Here is a 21,471-nt window from a genome sequence, read left to right as displayed (position 1 = left end):
GGAGCTGCGGGTGCAAAAAGTCTTCTGTGGGACAAGAAGCTATTTATACGGCCACAAGACAAGACAAGGCAGGCCATGTTATTCCTGGATGTTATTCCTACATTTCATAAAAAGGGACGCACTTGCGACACCCCGATTCGCAAGTGCAGGTTCACTGCGTCCCGTCGAACCCAGTACACAGTGCGAAGGGTGGCACTCTGCCTCCTGTGTCTATACTTTCAAAAATGTTATTATTATTATTTCTTGTTTACACAGTCAGACAGGTGTTATTGACTGGTTTGTTTTATCCAGACATCGAGTCCTTCCAAGGACCTGGGATGCCAGAATTTTATTGTCAGTTGTTATAGATATTGTCGCAGAATTTAGGCTGTTCCCAGTAAAGCTGCTTTTTGTAATTGGCTGATGGTGATTTCTGTGGCCCCGATGGTGTTGAGGTGCTCTTCAAGGTCTTTTGGGACTGCACCCAGGGCGCCAATGACCACTGGGATTATTTTGGTCTTTTTCTGCCACAGCCTTTCCATTTCAATTTGTAGATCTTTGTATTTGGTGATTTTTCTATTTCTTTTTCTTCTGTTCTGCTATCCCATGGTATTGCTATGTCGATTATTTTGACTTGTTTTTCTTTCTTCTCGACTACAGTTATATTATTATTTATTTATTATTATTTTTTTTACATTTACATCGTGCTCTTCCTCCAAGGAGCCCAGAGCGGTGTACTACATACTTGAGTTTCTCTTTCACAACAACCCTGTGAAGTAGGTTAGGCTGAGAGAGAAGTGACTGGCCCAGAGTCACCCAGCTAGTTTTCATGGCTGAATGGGGATTTGAACTCGGGTCTCCCCGGTCCTAGTCCAGCACTCTAACCACTACACCACGCTTGTGTGGCAGATGTTTGTCTGTTTGTAGTCGGAAGTCCCATAATATTTTTGCATCTTCATTTTCTACCATTTTTTCAATTTTGTGGTCCCACCAATCTTTGGCTACAGGTAGCTTGTATTTTTTGCAGATGTTCCAGTGTATCGTCCCTGCTACCTTGTCATGCCTTTATTTGTAGTCAATCTGTGTGATTTTTTTACAACAGCTGATTAGGTGGTCCACGGTTTCATCTGCTTCTCTACAAAGGCGGCACTTGCTGTTTGTTGTTGATTTTTCTTCTGTTATTATTGTTGTTGTTGTTGTTGTTGTTGTATGGACTTGGAGCTAAAATGTTGCAATATATCTCTCTGGTGTGCCTGTGATACCATTCCCTCTCAGAAGCAGCCAGAGGAATATTCTTGAGAGAATATTCTTCAAGTGGAGAAATTGCCTGCTGTTTTTGTTCTAGTCCTCCTTACCCTTGAGTTCTATTAGCTCTCCCTACTTGCTGGTCTGTTAACTGCCCTCTGAGTCAGTGAACATTCTGCTCCATTGAGGTACATTTGGGCAGTTGTGTGTTTGTGGAGGGTACTGGACCCCTTAGGCTTTCTCCCCTTCAAACTTCTGTGAAACCCATGTACCTGAGAGTTACCCTGAGTCTTCCAGTACCTCCACCTGGCCTGCAGGTGCTCTAGTAATGCACCCATAAGAACCACAACATTTTTAGCTCTTTCCGAGCAGATACATTTATATCCTGAGCTTCCTCCAAAGAGCCTAGAGGTTCCTCCAAAGAGCACATGGTTATGTTTATCCTCACAACTGTCAGGTGAGTTAGGCTGAGGGAGAAGGGACTGACCCAGAGTCACCCAGTGGACATAGGAAGCTGCCATATACTGAGTCAGACCACTGGTCCATCTAGGGCAGTATTGTCTTCACAGACTGGCAGCGGCTTCTCCAAGGTTGCAAGCAGGAGTCTCTCTCAGGCAGCCCTATCATGGAGATGCCAGGGAGGGAACTTTGAACCTTCTACATGCAAGCAGGCAGATGCTCTTCCCAGAGCAGCCCCATCCCCTAAGGGGAATACCTTGCAGAGCTCACACATGTGCTCTCCCATCCAAATGCAAACCAGGGTGGACCCTGCTTAGCAACAGGGCACAATTTATGCTTGCTGCCACAAGACCAGCTCTCCTCCCCTCAAAGGTAGGCTCTCGACTAAGATCTCTCAGCATGTTGCATTCTATTTGCTTAGGTCTCAATGGAGACAGTGGTTTTCTTTCCCAGGGAAAACTGTTAAATTAGCCATCAATCTAGGAAAATAGTCATTATTCATCCATCCGCTCATTTAAAGGACTTCTATGCCACCATTCCATATATGAATTCATAGCAGTTTACAACAACATTCTCTGGAAAAGAAGCACCATAACCTCTAAAATAATAGAAATGCAGGGTATCCCAGGTATGTAGTTGAGCTTTGCTTACAGCAGTCCTCAAAAACATCTGCTACAAGTTAGAAATCAATCAATCAACAGTGGGTTAGTCTTTAAGGCTCCCGGAGGCACTTTCTTGTGTTTGCTCTAACAGGGCCACCCCTCCAGAAACCCCACTGGGCGTCTCATTCAAAGCACACAGAGAGGACCCCAGCTATCAGGACACCATCTCCTCAGGGCCCATTGATGAAACTTCAAAGGCCCAACAAAGGAATGATTAACAGCCAGCAAACTCCGCTGTGCATTGGATGCAACCAGGTGTCTCCATCTCACCCCACTTGCCTGGGGGGGGTGGATTTGCATCAGAAAGGGGGAGGAAAGGGGGCTGTTAACCCTTCCTTTGCCAGGTTTCCCACCCACCCACCCACATGAGGCATTCCTTGCCTCCATTTTAACCCCTTGCCAGTCTTCCAGAATCACTGAATCACTTTTTTTTTTTGCCAACAATTCTCAACCCCCTCGGGGTAAAAATAAGAGTTGGAAAGGGGGTCTGAAAATGCACCCCCCCATCTAAAAGTTCCCTCCCTGGCAGCATCTCCAAGATAGGGCTGTGAGAGATTCCTGCCTGCAACATTGGAGAAGCCGCTGCCAGTCTGTGAAGACAATACTGAGCTAGATGGACCAAGGGTCCGACTCAGATATAAGGCAGCTTCCTACGTTCCTATGTATTCCTCCTGCCCTGCTGCTGCATGAAATGGATGGTGATGACAGACACTCAGTGAGTCCTGACACAGGAAGCAGCCTCATGTTGAGTCAGACCTTTCCTTGGTCCATCTAGCATTGTCTGCATGGACTGGCAGCAGCTTCTCCAAGGTTTCAGGCCAGAGTCTCTCTCAGTCTCAACCCTCCTGGAGATGCTGCTGGGGGGGGCTTCTCCTAAGCTGGAGTTTGGCCCTAGCACAGCATCACTTCTGCTCCTGGGCCCCCTGTGGCAATGATCTGGGGTGGGGGGAGAGGACAGGAGCCTCATGGGTGGGGGGGGGCACCAGGTCCCCAGGGCTCATAGGGAGGGGTGAGGACAAACCCTGGCTACTTGGGATGGAGGTGCTCTGGGAAGAGCATCAGAAGGTCCCAAGTTCCCCCCCTGGCAGCATCTCCTAGATAGGGCTGCGAGAGATTCCTGCCTGCATCCTGGGAGAAGCCGCTGCCAGTCTGGGTAGACAATACTGGGCTAGATAGACCAAGGGTCTGACTCAGTATACGGCAGCTTCCTTTGTCGGATCTCTGGGGCTCGGAGTCTCCTCTGCAGCAGATTGCTTGCCCTCCTCTGCCAGGATCTCCTCTGGCCAGAGTCCGGGAGCTCCAATGGTTTCCTCCACCAGCCGGCAACCCAGGGGTTAACACTGCTTTTGCATCCCGCCAGGCTTTTAAAAAAGCTGGACACTGGGGGAACTCAAGTGGACGGTGGTCTCCTCCCCCTCCCCTTGGGAATGGGCGCCCATGGATCTGAAGCGGTGTTTTCTCGGGTTGATGGATGCCTCGGGATTGCCGGCCAAGGCAATCTACCTCCTGGGGGGCCTCTGATTGCATGGCAGGAGGAGGTAAATCCCAGAATAAAGAAAGGGAATCCTCTAAGCCTTCTGTCCACCTCCAACAGGAAGGCCAGGGAATTGGGAACCTGTGTGTATGGGGGGAGGGGGTCTCCCACAGAGGTGGTCAGGAGGGGAAGAGCCCTGAGAACAACCCCCTTCCCGAGCCCTGTATATCCAAGGGGGCAGAAACCCCCCCGGTCCCTTCTGCCCCCTCCTCTAGAATTAAGAAGGGGCTGCCACACAGGAGGAGGGGGACAGGTGGCAAGGAAGCAGATTCAAGGTGGCCGTCAGGAGGATTTCCCCCACCATAAGAGCTGTTGGACAGTGGAACAGCCTGCCTCATGCTTTTCCTTCGCTGGGCTTTTCCTTCACTGGAGGTTTCTGTCGGGGGTGCTGAAGCCGTTTCCAACACTGAGCAGGAGAGGGTTGACTAGAAGGCCTCTGAGTGAGTCATAAGAATGTAGGAATCTGCCATATACTGAGTCAGACTATTGCGCTATCTAGCTCAGTATTGTCTTCACAGACTGGCAGCGGCTTCTCCAAGGTTGCTGGCAGGAATCTCTCTCAGCCCTATCTTGGAGAAGCCAGGAAGGGAACTTGAAACCTTCTGCTCTTCCCAGAGCGGCTCCATCCCCTGAGGGGAATATTTTGCAGTGCTCACATATCAAGTCTCCCATTCATCTGCAACCAGGGTGGACCCTGCTTAGCTAAGAGGACAAGTCCTGCTTGCTACCACCAGACCAGCTCAAGCTTCAGGGCCAATTGGGGATTTATACCTGGGCCTCCATGCTCCCTAGTCCAGTGCTCTAACCACTACACCACGCTTCTCTCGCAGTGTACAGTTCCATTAGTGCAAGAGCCAGCTGGGATGGTTATTAGTACGATCTGGGGGAACAAATGTTCCTTATGATTTTGGACACAGCCTACACTCCTGGAGAAAGAAAAGAGGCGAGAGTCCTGCAAGACATTCAGCTTTCAGGGTGTTCTCATGCTTTGATTGTCCTGACCCACAGGGATGCAGCCGCCAAATTAGCAAGGGTGCTTTAAAAGCTTTGAAATGTTTAAAGAACACACACAAAAAGTACCATAAAATGTTACTGATGTTGTCAGAGGAATGGAAATGAAAAATGGGCAGGAGCATTTTATTTATTTATTTATTTACATTGTATATCCCGCTCTTCCTCCAAGGAGCCCAGAGCGGTGCTCTACATACTTGAGTTTCTCTTTCACAACAACCCTGTGAAGTAGGTTAGGCTGAGAGAGAAGTGACTGGCCCAGAGTCACCCAGCTAGTTTCATGGCTGGATGGGGATTTGAACTCAAGTCTCCCTGGTCCTAGTCCAGCACTCTAACCACTACACCATAGATGACTCTGTGGAAAGAGTCTGATCATCATTGTGATCCAGTCTAATGGGAGGAGAGCTGGTCTGGTGGTAGCCAGCATGAATGGTCCCCTTTGCTAAACAGGGTCTGCCCTGGTTTGCATTTGGATGGGAGACTCCATGCGTGAGCACTGGAAGATACTCCTTAGGAGATGGGGCCGCTCTGGGAAGAGCATTTACATGCTTGCATGCAGAGGGTTCCCAGTTCCCTCCCTGGCAGCATCTCCAAGATAGGGCGGAGAGAGACTCCTGCCTGCAGCCTTGGAGAAGCCGCTGCCAGTCTGTGCAGACAATACTCAGCTAGACGGACCAAGGGTCTGACTCAGTATATGGCTGCTTCCTATGCATCTGTCACAGGGTCTGGATCTGACAGCGGCCCATGGGTCCTGGGTCTGGGGCTGCACAAAAACGGAGAGCCATGCTGAGGAGGGCTGCTGCAAAACCCAGGAGCCGCCTGGCCCCTTCTTTCTTGCCTCCGCTTAAGCCCACAGATGAAAGACACCGGCCAGCGGCTGAGGGACTTGGCTTGGCTAGGCCTGAAACGTGGCCAAACTCCAGCCCCCCCTCCGCCCGGCCCCCTTGCCCTGTCCAAACACTGTTGTGACTCCGCAGGCTGGCGGATCAAGTATTTAAGGAGCGGAGACGGTTGTCCCTAGGCAGAGCCCTTCGCTTCCCCAGGGCCACCTTAAAAAAGCCCTTCTGCTGGGGGGGGGCAGATGGGGGGCATACTCTGAAAGAGCCAAGGAGGGGCAGGCGGTGGGCTAAGCCCCATCCTGGACGATTGTTGCCTGGCTGGAGAAGCAGCGGGGACCAACATCTTTGGGGCTTTCTAGCTCAGAAGCCATCCCCGTGGCCGGCCTTTTCCTCCCCTGCTTCCTTCCCCACCATCCACCTGCCACTTCCTCCCTTTTCCGCCTTCCAAGATGCTCCTTGCTTTCATCCTCCTGCACAGCTTTTACCAAACTTTGGCAGCAAAAGGAGGTAAGTGTCCCCCCCACCCACCCCGGCCACTCTCCTGCCTGTTTGCTTGATGGTTGCTGGGTTTCTGGCTGCTGTTTTGAAACTCCCTTGAAACCTCCCTCGCTGCCCCTTTTCTCTCTCCGACAATAGGGCTACCGTTGGCAACCTCTCGGGGGATCGCCACAGTCTTTCCTTCTGCACAAATTTCCACCACTGTTTATTACTTAAAAACCCCTAAATGAACAGCGTCTGCTGCACAGGACTGTTGGCTGAGCCTGCCAACGCCGAAACAGTCTCTGTGCCCAAAGGATGTTGGCAACTAAGACTGTGGTGTTTCATTTAGAATCCTTTAGGTCTTTGCCTCCAATGAGACTACAGTGGGGGGTGCTTTTCACAAAGACGTCCACACCCCAAGTTATCAGTACTGCTAGAAGGTTTTCAGTTTTCTGTACGCAATGCCGAGGGAGCTCCTGTTCAAAACAGATTTCTACAAGTCGGTGGTTTAAGATTTAAACATTTTTCTTTGCACGTTTGATGCTTGTAGACCAAATCTTATGTATGTTTAATGACGTTTAGATTCCTTTAAGTCTCTGCCTCCAATGCAACTACATTGGCCATTTTTTTTACAAATAAGTCCCCCACCGTAATAAGATTTTTACCGTTCCGTAATAAGATTATGGTACCGTAATAAGATTTTTAGTTTTCTATAAGCTCTGTAGATGGAGAACAGTTCCAGTTCATAACAAATTTCTACAGCTTGGTCATTTAAATTAAGATTTAAACATTTTCCTTTTCACATCTGATGCTTGTAGACCAATCTTATGTATGTTTAGCCACGTTTAGATTCCTTTAGGTCTCTGCTCCCCATGAGGCTACAATGGGCTTCCCCCCCACAAATGATTCCCCCCCTCCAAATTATCAGTCCTTTAGGAAGATGTTCAGTTTTCTCTAAGCAATTCGGATGAAGGAGAAGAACAGCTAAAATACAAATCAAATTTCAACAGTTCCATAACTGAAATTAAGATCCTAGTTGTCGCTTTTCACATATGATGCTTGCAGACAGATCTTATGCCTGTTTAGCTGGACGTAAAATCTCGTGTGCTGTGCAGTCCTAAGTGTGTTTACTCAGAAGTAAGCCCTTCTGTGTTAAATGAGGATTACTCCATAGTGTCTTTAGGTTGGCAGTATTCAGCCAGACTTTCTTCCAGGTAAACACACGGAAGATTATTATTATTAATTACATTTTATATATCCCACTCTTCCTCCAAGGAGCCCAGAGCGATGTACTACATACTTGAGTTTCTCTTTCACAACAACCCTGTGAAGTAGGCGAGGCTGAGAGAGAAGTGACTGGCCCAGAGTCACCCAGCAAGTCTCATGGCTGAATGGGGATTTGAACTCGGGTCTCCCCGGTCCTAGTCCAGCACTCTAACCACTACACCACGCTGACTCAGTTAGCTTTCAACTAACAAATATTTTTGGTCTTCACGTGTATAAACTGGGCAAAACGTCACATGCAGTTGAATGTATTTTGATTTAAACATATTTTCCTTCCCACAGCTTTCTATACTGCAACACTAACATTCAGAAGAAAGTCTAGCCAAAGTAGGACAGGGCCTTAATTAAAGCCAATTAAAAGGTCACTAAGTTGTGTGCAAGCTTTTGAGTTCCACAGAGCTCTTCTGCAGGCTGAACATAAAGCAAAGCAACGGGGGGGGGGATGTGCATGAAGGAGAGAGAGATGGAAATGTCCTCAGAGTCTGCCTCTTGTGGGAATCTTAAATTGAAGTGCAGAAGATTTGGGGTAGATCTAGACCAGAATGGTTAGCCACACATTTTTTGAATTTCTCAGGCTTTTAATTAATTTATTTTTTGATTTCTTGATTCATTTGTGATAGTTATTGCTTGAGGTGTCCAGGGCTGTGTAGAGGAAACTTGTAAAAACTGAAGCGCTGGTTGTCCGGCCCGGTGGACTTGATTGGTTTTATATCATAATTGTTGTAATCTTCTTATCTTGTTTTTATATTTGCTGTATTTGAACTTATATACACCACCTAAGAAAGCACATGTCAGGTGGTATGGATACAGTGGGTATTGAAAAGAATCACCCCCTTCGATAGACCTTAAATTCTGGTTCCCTTACATCCTGAAATGAAAACACAAAGAAAATTCCCTTCACCAGCTGTACTTATCCAATGCAACCTATAACATCCAACTGAAAAACATCACAATTACAGTCCAGAAAAAGTGTCAGAAACAAAACAAAAAAATTACTGAGATTGAAAAAGGATCACCCCCCCCCCAATGTCAATATTTTGTTGAACCACCTTTTGCTTTAATAACAGCCTTGAGTCTGTTGGGATACTTCTCTATCAACCTTGCACATCTAGACGGAGCAATATTTGCCCGCTCCTCCATACAGAACTGTTCAAGTTCGGTCACATTGGATGGTAGGTGTTGGTGGACTGCTATCTTCAAATCTCCCCACAGATTTTCTATGGGATTTAGGTCTGGGCTCTGACTGGGCCACATGAGGACGTTCACTTTTTTCTCCTTCAGCCACTGTGTGGTCAATTTTGCTGTGTGCTTCGGATCGTTGTCATGTTGAAAGGTGAATCTTCTGCCCATCCTCAACTGTCTGGCAGAGGGTAGCAGGTTTTCTTCCAGAATCTGACGGTATTTGGCCCCATCCATTTTTCCTTCTACCCTAACGAGAGCCCCAGTCCCTGAGGCAGAGAAACACCCCCACAACAGGATGCTGCCACCTCCATGCTTCACTATAGGTATGGTGTGTTGTGGATGCTGAGCTGCGTTGGATTTACGCCAGGTGTACTGTTTGGTGTTGAGGCCAAATAGTTCAATCTTGGTCTCATCTGACCATAAGACCTTTTTCCATTTGGCATCAGAATCTGCAAGGTGCCTTCTGGCAAAGCTCAAACGAGCTTTAATGTGGCCTTTCTTGAGAAGTGGCTTTCTCCTTGCGACCCTCCCGAACAAGCCACATTTTTTCCACAACCTACAGTGAAGCATGGAGGTGGCAGCATCCTGTTGTGGGGGTGTTTCTCTGCCTCAGGGACTGGGGCTCTCGTTAGGGTAGAAGGAAAAATGGATGGGGCCAAATACCGTCAGATTCTGGAAGCAAACCTGCTACCCTCTGCCAGACAGTTGAGGATGGGCAGAAGATTCACCTTTCAACATGACAACGATCCGAAGCACACAGCAAAATTGACCACACAGTGGCTGAAGGAGAAAAAAGTGAACGTCCTCATGTGGCCCAGTCAGAGCCCAGACCTAAATCCCATAGAAAATCTGTGGGGAGATTTGAAGATAGCAGTCCACCAACACCTACCATCCAATGTGACCGAACTTGAACAGTTCTGTATGGAGGAGTGGGCAAATATTGCTCCGTCTAGATGTGCAAGGTTGATAGAGAAGTATCCCAACAGACTCAAGGCTGTTATTAAAGCAAAAGGTGGTTCAACAAAATATTGACATTGGGGGGGGGGTGATCCTTTTTCAATCTCAGTAATTCTTGTTTTTTATTTCTGACACTTTTTCTGGACTGTAATTGTGATGTTTTTCAGTTGGGTGTTATAGGTTGCATTGGATAAGTACAGCTGGTGAAGGGAATTTTCTTTGTGTTTTCATTTCAGGATGTAAGGGAACCAGAATTTAAGGTCTATTAAAGGGGGTGATTCTTTTCAATACCCACTGTATATGATAGATAGATAGATAGATAAGAGAAAGATGGAGATTGCTAATGTTGTGTAGTGGTTAGAATGTTGGACTAAGAAAGAGGAGATGTGAGTTCAAATTCGGCCACGAAACTCACTGTGTGACACTTCTCTCCCCACCTAACCTACCTCATAGGGTTGTTGTGAGGATAAACATAACTATGTACACTGTTCTGGCTTCTTGAGCATGCGCGCATGCACACACACACACACACACACACACACACACACATCATGTGCTGTCAAGTCGATTTCAATTCGTGGTGCCCACAGAGCCCTGTGGTTTTCTTTGGTCGAATACAAGAGGGATTTACCATTGCCTCCTCCCACGTAGTATGAGATGATGGCCTTTCAGCATCTTCCTAGATCGCTGCTGCCCGATAGAGTATATATAAAAATGCAGATATCTATCTATCTATCTATCTATCTATGTGTGAGATTAGTTTTGGATCGTATGTTAGGTAAAGCATTCTCAGGAGCCAAATGGGGCAGAATTACTTAGTGGTTGGAGGGTGTGTAGCAGGCACAGTTCCCATTAATTTCAATGGGGCTAAAAGGCGAAAAGACCTTCATCACATGTCATTGGTGTTTACCTCCACAGTTTTGCAACCAATTTTTAAAAGTATATGCATGGAAAAAACCATGATATTGACAGGAACGTTGCTGTGCCTGACTTTGAATCCAAAGGTTCAAAGTTGAGAAAAGATGTTGATAAAACAAATTAAAGTGTGGAAGAGAGAGAGAGAGAGAGAAAGAGAGAGAAACTCTGAATACAAAACTGGGCAAAATGTCATACAAACGTTTGTATTCAAATGAATACAAAGCAGAGAAGGGAACGTCTTTGGCTTTCAGGATTAGTTTTCCTGAGGATCAGCTATTGCGGAAAAGGATAACAGTGTAGCATTAGGGATCTGCTAAATTTCACCAAGAGGGATGTTACAGGGAATCCTTTTAAAATACATCTTTCTGACCCAGGGTGGGGTAGGTGGGAGGAGACAGAAATAGCTGGTTTGCTTATCCAGAAATGATAATGAGTTTGGAGGAATATTTTTTACTCTCTTTAAACATCTAGGTTTGAAATGTAAAACTGTTGCCGTTATCTTGATCCTAGGGGAAAGGGAGGGATAAAGGTTTGAGAGAGAGAAAGAGAGAGAAAGAGAGAGAGAGCACGCACAATGATCTTTTAACTGAACCTCTCTTTTGAGATTATGAGTTTTCAAGTTACAAAAACATTCTTTGTTGGATGTTCTACAGATGGGAAACTGAGGCGGTTGGTCACACAGTGCATTCCGGACAGATTTCAATTGGCTGGCTGTCTCCAAGAGTAAAACATCTACCTCTCTATCTCCCCCTCCCCTTAACTGTGAAGATAAGAAAGGCTCTCTCTATGTCCTGCTGGCAAAACTGTTGTTCAGGCTGCAGGAGTAAATTTAGCAACTACCTAGTGGTCTTTCTGCAGATCATGTCCTCAAGGGACCAGCTTGCCCTTTCCCAGTGTGGAAAAAAAAAATCCCTCTTCACTTATCTGTTCCATCACCTTTTGACTCCGCGTTTGACTTTCACATCTAATTTCAAGACTTTCCCCCCTCCAAACAAAGTTTCAGGGTTGGATTAAAATAAAAATACAGAGATCTATTTAAAGTAATGGCTAAATAAAAGTCAAACGTTCATGCACGTGCACAAGTGCACATGCACAGATAGATATAGACGCAGACACACGGACAGAGAGACACACATAGACTTGCATGCAGGCGCATACCAGATACCCTGTTTCCCCGAAAGTAAGACCTAGCAGTAATTTCTGATGTACTGCTAATTGCCCTAGTGCATTTTGGGGGGCTAAAATTAATATAAGACACTGTCTTATTTTCGGGGAAACACGGTAGTTCCAAGACATAACTGGAAACCAGCCTTCAGATTCCACGCATGATCAGCACACGCTCAGCCTGGATATGGCATGACCTTTTCCAAAGGTGCCTTTAATAAAAGGGCCAGTTTTAAAAGGATGGAGGGGGGACATTTCAGAGGGAACCGATGTGGGACAAGTGGCCAAAAGCTTGAGAAAAGACAGGTCACGATGAAGAGACAGCATGGGGGCAGTGGCCAGAATGGGGACTCTTTAAGAATGGCACTTCAGAATGGAGCTTCCATGTGTAGGGGCAGTCTACCTTTTTTTGAGTGGGGGAAAACCCCAGCTGCTGGGGTGGGGAGAAGTGTGGGAGGGCTGCTCAGGGGTGGCCCCAGGTATTGCATCCCTGACGCAAGAGTGAGGCAAAGCTCTTAACGGTCAGGTTGGTGCCAAAAAGCAGCTCTGACGATGAGGGCAGCCACCCTGCTGGTACCCAAGAATTTGCCACCCGTGGCCAGTGTCTCGCCTCGCCTCATGACTGGGCTGCGTTCGTGCTCTGCTGGTGGGCTCCCCAGAAAGACCTGATTGTTCTCGACTGGAAACAGGTTGCTAGGCTAGAGAGGCCCACTGAGGCAGCGGACTCTCCTTACCTTCTGAGCTGGGTGTAATCGGGGCTCGCGTTAGCGGTGGTAGCGCCTGCTTTGAATGCCTGGCCTAGATCTTAAGCCTGTGCAGTGATCTCCTTTCTCCCGTCTCCTGATGAAATGCAACCGCTTCTGGGGTGGAACTGACTGGGGGGTGGGGGTGGGTGGGCATGTGGTTGCAGTTGCTGGCGCTGCTGCTAAGATTTCACGACACTGACTCCCCACCCCTCTGCTTCCTTTGCAGGTGCCCACTGGTCCTATGACGGTAAGGGGGAGCTGATTTTCCTATTCTTCTGTAGTCTAGGCATTTGCTTTTCAGAATTTAAAATCTGCTCCCTTTGCCACGACCCCAGCTGGTCCACCCCTTCATAGGGATTCCCAGATATTAGGAACATAAGAAGCTGCCATATACTGAGTCAGACCCTTGCTCCAGCTAGCCCAGTATTGTCTGCACTGACTGGCAGCGGCTTCTCCAAAGTTGCAGGAAAGAGTCTTTCTCAGCTCTGTCTGGAGATGCTGCCAGGGAGGGAACTTGGAACCTTCTGCCTGCAAGCAGGAAAAGGCTCTTCCTTCCCAGAGCAGCCCCATCCCCTATAATCTTCCAGTGCTCACACATGGAATCTCCCATTCAAATGCAAACTGGGGCAGATCCTGCTTAGCAAAGGGGACAATTCATGCTTGTTACCACAAGATCAGCTCTCCTCCCTTGACTACATATTCTTGATTACACCTCCCATCATCCCAGCGGCCTTTAGTCCTGGAATCCCTGTTACAGTGAAGCAGCCACGATCCTGACCTTACATCATGGAACTTATATATATATATAGGAACATAGGAAGCTGCCATATACTGAGTCTGACCCTTGGTCCATCTAGCTCAGTATTGTCTTCACAGACTGGCAGCGGCTTCTCCAAGGTTGCAGGCAGGAATCTCTCTCAGCCCTCTCTTGGAGATGCTGCCAAGGAGGGAACTTGGGACCTTCTGCTCTTCCCAGAGTGGCTCCATCCCCTCAGGGGAATCTCTTACAGTGCTCACACAAGACCAGCTCTCCTCTTCTCTGTGATATTGCTCCCTGGTAGCTACTGGAAGCGCCTCACTCGCTCCGTGCCCCCAAGCATGTTGGCAAGGCCAATGACATCACATGAGGACAGTGCTGCATGACCTTGGCCCACTAGCTGGTTTTGGACTACCAATCCCATCACTCCCAGTCACAGTGGCCAGTAGTAAAGGATTATGGGAGCTGTAGTCGAACATCTGCAGGAGGACCAAGGTTGTGCAGCCCTGCATTAGAATAGGTCGAGCAGCAAGCAAGCAGTTCCTGAGCATGCACAGAGTGTTTTCCCCTTTGTCGCAACTCCTACACACCAGAAATCGGGGACTCCTTTTCGAAACGGTCTGCTTGGCCAACTACACCAGCTGCTCTGTGAAGAGCTGCTCTGCCCCTGCTGCTGATCTCTCCTGGCTTTCATGCCCCCATGTCCCCAAAGGGCCTTTTTGCCATTCGCAATGTGTCTGCAAGAAGCCTCTTCTCTGTTTTCCCAACGAAAATCCTGTGCACCAAATCACTGTTCCAATTAGCAAAGAAACCGGTTTTGTTCCCAAGAGGTTAGCGGCCCGGCGTCCAGCCAGGCATGCTTGATCCTCTTGCGCGGGGCGGGTGGGGAGGGGGGGAACAATGGTAATCCAGACCCTAAGCTTCCCCGGAATCGCCAGGCTTTGAAAAACAAAGGCATTGTTGGGAGGCTGAGAAGGACTTAGCGAGGGTGGCAGGAATGCCAACAGAGATACCCTGACAGGACCCCGGTGTTGTTTATGAAGTTTCTGGCACTGCCAGTCCGCCCGTTGAATATTTTAAAATGGCAGAAAACATGCTGCCACCTGGGACTCTGTGTGAGAAAACCAGGGAGTCAGGATTGGTGCAGAATGGTGTGATTATTCCCAGCAGGATCTTGGACTCCAGCTCTCATTGGCTGCGGCCAGGCCCCGCTCGCTCGTGGGTGAGCAGGGCACAGAGAACACAAAAGGAGCCGGGGAAATTGTAAGTGAGAACTCTGCTGGAGCTCACTTACGTGTCTTGTGCATATTGCCTGTGGCGGTTTCCTACCTGCCTCAAATTTGCAAGGGAAGGCAAGCGATCCGGAGAGTAAAACAAGAATTGTGGGTGGGAGGAGAAGCAGGCTTTAAGGTTCAGGAAGAGGAAGCTGACCTAGGGACAGGAAAGGGCAGGAACCAATCAGGGTGGGGTGGGGTGGAGCAACATGAGTCAAGAACATTCCCTGAGGTCAGAGCAGCGGCTCCAAGAACTGACTCAACTGAGTTGTGGTTCAGCTCTCAGAAATCCAGGGAAATCACTCTTCCCCATAACAGGAATTCCTTGATGTGGTTGACTACAGTCCCCATCATCCCCAGCCAAAGGCCATTGCAGTTGGGGATGATGGGAGTTGTAGTCAACAACATCTGGGGATTCCCGTTACAGGGAACGCTGGTTGATCCAAGTTGGTGCCGGTCCCAACGTCACTGCAGCGTTTCTGGTTCTACCTCAGGCTGGAAAAGATGCATACCATCATAGCCGCAGTGACTAATTTAGATTATTTTGAGTGACTAAAAAGGTGCCCCTGTTTAATCAGGCAGAAGATTTTTTTTTAAAAAAAATAATTATGTTAAATACATGTTCTTGCAAAAACTGTAGGTAGCCAGCGCCACATTAGAAGAGGCACTCATAGGCCTGATTCATACAACTGGTCAAATCTAGGTTTATTAGTGTGGTTGCGTGTGAGCCTATGCCAAGGCAGGGATCTCAGATTAATCATGGGCCACAAACCACCTTAGCATGGGTTCATGTGAATGTTGGTAACCCACATTAAACCTAGATTGTGTGAATCCGTCTCTAAACCGGCTGCACAAACCAGTCTCTCAGACAGGAAGCAATGCCTCTTCTTACTGCAGCAGGAAACCATTAAAACCACGATGGGTTAGAGACTTGAAGAGGGGCACGCCACCAGCCGCCCCTGCAAGAAGACGAGAAAAGTGCAAGGACAGTGCTGTGCAGAAGAAGGGGAGGCAGAGGGGATCCAACAAGACTTTTCTTCTGAAGCTCCTGTTTGATCTGCCCATCTGCTGCCATTTTCCCCAAGCCCAGAGGATTCTGGGAGTCTAACTGCAGGGCCCAGAGGATTCTGGGAGTCTAGCTCTGGGCTGACCCCAAGCCCAGAGGATTCTGGGAGTCTAACTGCAGGGCCCAGAGGATTCTGGGAGTCTAGCTCTGGGCTGACCCCAAGCCCAGAGGATTCTGGGAGTCTAACTGCAGGGCCCAGAGGATTCTGGGAGTCTAGCTCTGGGCTGACCCCAAGCCCAGAGGATTCTGGGAGTCTAACTGCAGGGCCCAGAGGATTCTGGGAGTCTAGCTCTGGGCTGACCCCAAGCCCAGAGGATTCTGGGAGTCTAACTGTAGGGCCCAGAGGACTCTGGGGGTCTAACTTTGCCCAGAGGATTCTGGGAGTCTAACAGATAGGTGTTGGTGGGGAGTTGAATTCCTTTAAAAAATGTGTGTGGAAACTTTCAGCTTTGAGGACACCAGGATAACCATTGTGTGGGAGCAGGCAAAGCAAACAGCTTTCTCCCTGCTCCCCCACTCGGAAAAAGCCCTTCACAGCCAACTAAGGGCTGTGCCAGCAATTTTGCATTCAGATGCAAAGGAGCGTGTAGCGGGCCCATCACCTCACTCGGTTTTCTTCCTCCTGTCCAGGGCCTATTCATGGAGTTGGGCCAGTTTCAGAAAGAAGAAAGCCGGCTTGCCTTCTCACAGCCCTTTTTGAGGAAAAGACGGCCTTTTTATTAGCAGAACTGGTGCCAACGGTTGGCAGCTCGCTGCAAGACGCTCAAAGGGTGGCCCCATTTCAGCGTCAACCTTTTTGTCAGTCTTTTGCACTAGAAAGCTGAGGTTAAAAAATCTCTCTGAAAGGTAACCAAGACTCCAGCTCATTAGTCCTTTCCTTCCCAAATCTACAAAGCAAAAATCAGAGGAGCATGTGCAGATTTTGTTTTTAATTTTTTAATCCTATTTTACATTTAGGAACACAGAAAGCTGCTTTCTACTGAGTCAGACCCTTGGTCCATCTAGCTCAGTATTGTCTACTCAGATTGGCAGCGGCTTCTCCGGGGTTGCAGGCAGGAGTCTCTCTCAGCCCTATCTTGGAGATGCTGCCAGGGAGGGAACTTGGAACCTTCTGCATACAAGCAGGCAGGTGCTCTTCCCAGAGCGGACCCATCCCCTAAGGGGAATATCTTACAATGCTCATATTACATGCAGTCTCCCATCCAAATGCAAACCAGGGTAGACCCTGCTTAGCAAAGGAGACAATTCATGCTTGTTGCCACAAGTCCAGATTTATCTCCCACTCTTTCTCCAAAGAGCCCAGAGTGGTACATGTTATCCTCACAACAACCCTGTGAGGTAGGTTAAGCTGAGAGATAAGGGACTGGCCCAGAATCACCCAGTGAGTTTCATGGCAGAACGGAGATTTGAACCTGGTTCTGTCCGATCCTAGTCCAACATTAGACCACATTGACCAGGAAGTCAAACCATTACATGTTTTAAGTTCCAGTCCAGTTGAGATCCGTCAGTCATTTTTATTGCTGGTCTTTGACCGTAATAAAGTTATATTAAAATTTATTTTTAAATTGTTTTTTTAATGGTTTAAAATGTTTTTTGTTTTTGTTTTGTGTTGTGATTTCTTTGTCATGTTGTGTTTTTATGCGATGTTTTTTAATGTGTTGTGAGCCATCCAGAGCACAATTTGTTATGGGGCAGCTACGTTCTGATTATTTATTAATCATTATTTATTAATCCATTTGTCATTTCTAACTCTCCAGTTCAGAAACTAACTTTAGAAAGTGGTTCAGTAATTAGTCCACACACTTTGAACCAGTTTAGATCTAGTTCATGCCAAAGGGTTCATGCAATAGCTACTTGACAGAGGAAGAACACTGTTTAAACTGTTGATTTTTGAAAGTTGAAATGTTTTTACAAACAAAAGACAAACTGGATCATGAATTGCACACTTGCAAGCTGAGTGCCTGATTACTGAGCCATATATATATATTTTTTAGGGATTTGATTCTGGTTCAGTTTCAAGACAGACAAGGGATGTTAAATTTGGGCTCAGTTCCATTTTGCTGAAAAACCTCTCCGGGTGGGTTTTTGGGTTTGGATTTATGTTATTTATTTTAAACTTTTGTATCCCACCTTTCCCCTTACATGATGGGAATGGTCAAGACAGCAAACATCACCATAAAAACAGTAACTCAGTTTAAAAAGAATTACTAAGAACACCAGCGCACAAGAGTCAGAAAGGGAGGGAAAGCCACATTTGTTCAAAGAAAGCTTTTAAAAGCTCGTCAATATGAGAATGGTTCTAGTTGGGGACAGAACAGTGTTGAAGAAGGGGCTAAGCAAATCTGCACATAGGAACATAGGAAGCTGCCATATACTGAGTCAGCCCATTGGTCCATCTAGCTCAGTATTGTTTGCACAGACTGGCAGCGGCTTCTCCAAGGTCGCAGGCAGGAATCTCTCTCCGCCCTATCTTGGAGATGCTGCCAGGGAAGGCACTTGGAATGCTCTTCCCAGAGTGGCTCCATCCCATTCATATGCAAACAGTGTGGATCCTGCTTAGCAAAGGGGATGTCATGCTTGCTACCACAAGACCAGCTCTCCTCCCTGCAGTGGCAGGGAGTTCCATATGTGGGGCAGCACCACATTAAAAAGCTGCAAGTTTTTAGTTTGGAGACTCCTTGCTCAAAGTATGTGCCGTAAAATCTGGAAGGGAATTTGATGCCGGTTCTCTCTTTTCACAGCCCATAGTCAGGAGACATGGCCAGAAGCTTATCCGGATTGTGGTTTGAAGGCCCAGTCCCCCATTGATATCCAGATGGGCTCGGTCCAGTATGACCCTTCCCTGCCTCCCATTGAACCAGAGGGATACCGGAACCCTGGAAGTGACCCCTTTGCCCTTACAAACAATGGGCACACAGGTGAGGCTGTTTAAGGGACTTAATCAGATATGTGGTCTAAATATCGTCCTGCATTGTGGAAGGGTTTTCAGTCGACTCACAACTACACTCTAGGCCTGCAACATCTATAGTGCTGGAGGACCCTCTTCCATGTTGCCATGGTAGCGTGGGCCAGCCTCTGTCAATTCTGTCAGGGACGATGGGTCCCCAGATGTTATTGGACTTCAACTCCCATAATCCCCAGCCCCAGTGACCTTTGGTTGGGGATTATGGGAGTTGAAGTCCAATAACATCCAACATTGAGAATCCCTTGGTCTATGATGCCATTAGCCATTACCATGGTAACAATCATGCCGCCTGGTTGCCATGGCTGTATTTCCTTGCTGGGGAAACCACCAAGCTCTGTTCCGAGGCCATGCCTTGGCCGAAGGGTGGCCATTTGGGGATCCCTCCCAAACGATGTTTATCAACATCCCAAGCACTCCCGGACTGTGGGTTGCTCCCCACAACTCCCCTATAGCTCTGTGGGTTGTTGCACTTGTCACTACTGCTGCTGCTACGCATCTTTATCTGCTGCTTTTCAACAAAAGTTGAAAAGTTGTTGTAAACCGCCCTGAGCCATTTTGGAAGGGCGGTATATAAATTGAATAAACAAACAAACAAACAAACAAATAAAAGTGCTCAAAGCGGCTTACGTAGAAGAAGAGACATAAAAGATGGTTCCCTCTCCCAAAGGGGCTCACGGTCTAAAAGGAAATGTAGGGTAGACACCAGCAGCAGCCACTGGAGGGTTGCTGTGCTGGGGTTGGATAGGGCCAGTTGCTCTCCCCACTTCCCTGCCAAATATCAAGAGAATCACCACTTTAAAAGGTGTCGCTTTGCTCAGGTAGCAGGAGTCCGCCTAATTTATTCAGCTGTCAGCCGTGGGGAGGGGGCAAAAGGGGTGTCCAGCAGACCGATGTGTCCTTCTCTTTGACCACTGAAAACCCCACTCTGTCCAGCCTGTAGGTTCTGGCATATTGCCAGCCACTGCCCAGACCCAACTCCCATTCCTTCCTTCAGAACCTTAAGGACTAGTAACCTAGTTTGAAACAAAAGTTAAGGTGGAGGAGTTGGCACATCTTCGTGCAAATCATTTTTGCATGTCTGGATGTCAAAGTAACAACAACAAAAAGCAAAAACAAAAACCACCACCACCAGATATTTTTATACCACTTTTCAACCAAAGTTCCCAAAGCGATTTCATTCATTCATTCATTCATTCAATTTCTATTGAATGATTTATTTATTGAATGGTTTACGTAGAGAAATAAAATTTTCTCTAGTCCACGCCCTGGACTAACGGCCTTTCGGCCTCTCTCTTGTGCAGTGCAGATGTCCCTGGCTGAAGGCATGAATCTCCATGGCCTTCCCAACATCTACACGGCTGTTCAGCTGCACTTCCATTGGGGCAGCAAGGGGTCCTCTGGAGGGTCGGAGCACTTGATCGATGGCCAGGCCTTCCCGGGAGAGGTAAGCAGGCTGATGCTCCGAGGCTGCCTTGGAAACAGCCCTTGGTTTGAATTACGAATTACGGCATATTATCAGCGTTTTACATTTACAGTGCCGGACCTATCCCCAACTTAAGTGCTGGTCCTATCCCCAACTGTGTCTCTTTAAAGACACATCTGTTCACCCCGGCTTTTAAGTGATATTGTTTTGATTGTTTTAATGTTGTTTTTAGAATATTGTTTTAAAATTTTAAATTGTGTTTTAAATTTCTTGCTTTTAAATTTTTTGTTTTTAATTAATGTTTTACTTGTTAATCTTTGTAAACTGCCCAGAGATGTAAGTTTTGGGTGGTATAAAAAAAGTCAAATAAATAAATAAAATAAAATAACTTCCATGAGAATTGCCTGGCAGGCTCAGACCAAGGATTACTGAGCATCCAGCTTCTGAGAGTGGCCAGCCACCGCCAAGCAGATGCTGAACATGTCAGAGATGCTGTGGCTGTTTTCTTCACTGAGCAGTAGATGACCTGTAACTCTAATGTCCAATGATGCAGGCCAGTTTGGCAATAAGGATGGGATATCTTTAGAAGTGCCATCGAAGGGCAGAAAAGACACTTTTATAAAAACGGGGGGGACGGGGGACGGTACAGTCTTCACACAACCCCAACCGCCTTGTGGAGTCTATGAATGGAAATGTAGGATTAAAAATAAATCATAAAGATAAACTACAGGGGCTAGGAACTTGGATTGTTTTTTTTAAAATTCAAACCACCTAAAAACAGATTCTCAGGAATACCCGCCTGTACATTCTGTATTTGCGAAGAGTTGTGGAGTGGGACGCACATATCACCCTGCCATATCCCATCAGGACTGGACAGTTTTAATGAGCCCCAAATTTCACTCCTTAATCAAACCCCACTCCTCATTGATCACTGATCATTGATCACTCCTCATTGATCACTCCTCATTGATCACCCTTTGAAACAAACATATTTGGTTGCCACCCCTGGGATATTCCCGAGAATCTGTTTTTAGGTGGTTTTCCTTCAGAATTGAGCCATGCCAAATATTGTACCGTGGTGTTCGGATACTTGCTGTTCCATTGCAAAGGCATTTAAACTGCATTTTATTTTAAGCCAGGCATTAAGCCCCATTTAAAAATCTGCTGCTATGAGATGGACTCCCGGCTGTCCGATTGCCTTTTATAGGGTCGTGTTTTTGACAGCTGCCTTGTGCTGCTTGGAACCAGGAAAGTGGACTACAAAAGTGAAAGGAAAGGTAGACTACAAAAATGAAAATAAAGTCATTACAATTACAAAAAATAAAAATATTTCCAGTCCTTTACAATTTGTAATGCATAGTTTCAGTTTTTTTTAAAAAAAAACCAAGTTCCTAGTCCCTATGGTTTATTTTTATGATTTATTTTTATCCTATATTTCCATTCATAGACTCCACAAGGCGGTTGGGGTTGTGAAGACTGTACCTTCTCTTCTTTCCCCCTTTAAAAATTTTATTTTAAATGTGTAT

General features: G+C 47.0%; 1 protein-coding gene across 6 annotated transcripts in view; it reads left to right on the top strand.

Annotated features, from left to right (window-relative positions):
* The first annotated feature begins 5,897 nt into the window (after positions 1–5,897).
* Positions 5,898–21,471, top strand: part of CA14 (carbonic anhydrase 14) — a 32,003-nt gene continuing 16,429 nt past the window's right edge. For 2 of the 6 annotated variants that reach the window (XM_053277582.1, XM_053277585.1), the window contains exons 1-4: positions 5,904–6,236; positions 12,687–12,707; positions 18,299–18,475; positions 19,824–19,966. In XM_053277582.1, the coding sequence (XP_053133557.1) occupies positions 6,179–6,236; positions 12,687–12,707; positions 18,299–18,475; positions 19,824–19,966 (399 nt within the window). In that variant the 5' untranslated portion in view covers positions 5,904–6,178. Of the gene's footprint in view, positions 6,237–12,686; positions 12,708–16,187; positions 16,404–18,298; positions 18,476–19,823; positions 19,967–21,471 lie in introns of all 6 variants that reach the window. The other 4 variants (XM_053277586.1, XM_053277587.1, XM_053277583.1 and 1 more) reach the window with 4 other exon arrangements.

Source organism: Hemicordylus capensis, chromosome 14, assembly GCF_027244095.1.
Source record: "Hemicordylus capensis ecotype Gifberg chromosome 14, rHemCap1.1.pri, whole genome shotgun sequence".
Taxonomy (NCBI): domain Eukaryota; kingdom Metazoa; phylum Chordata; class Lepidosauria; order Squamata; family Cordylidae; genus Hemicordylus; species Hemicordylus capensis.
This window is presented reverse-complemented; position numbering and strand designations above follow the sequence as displayed.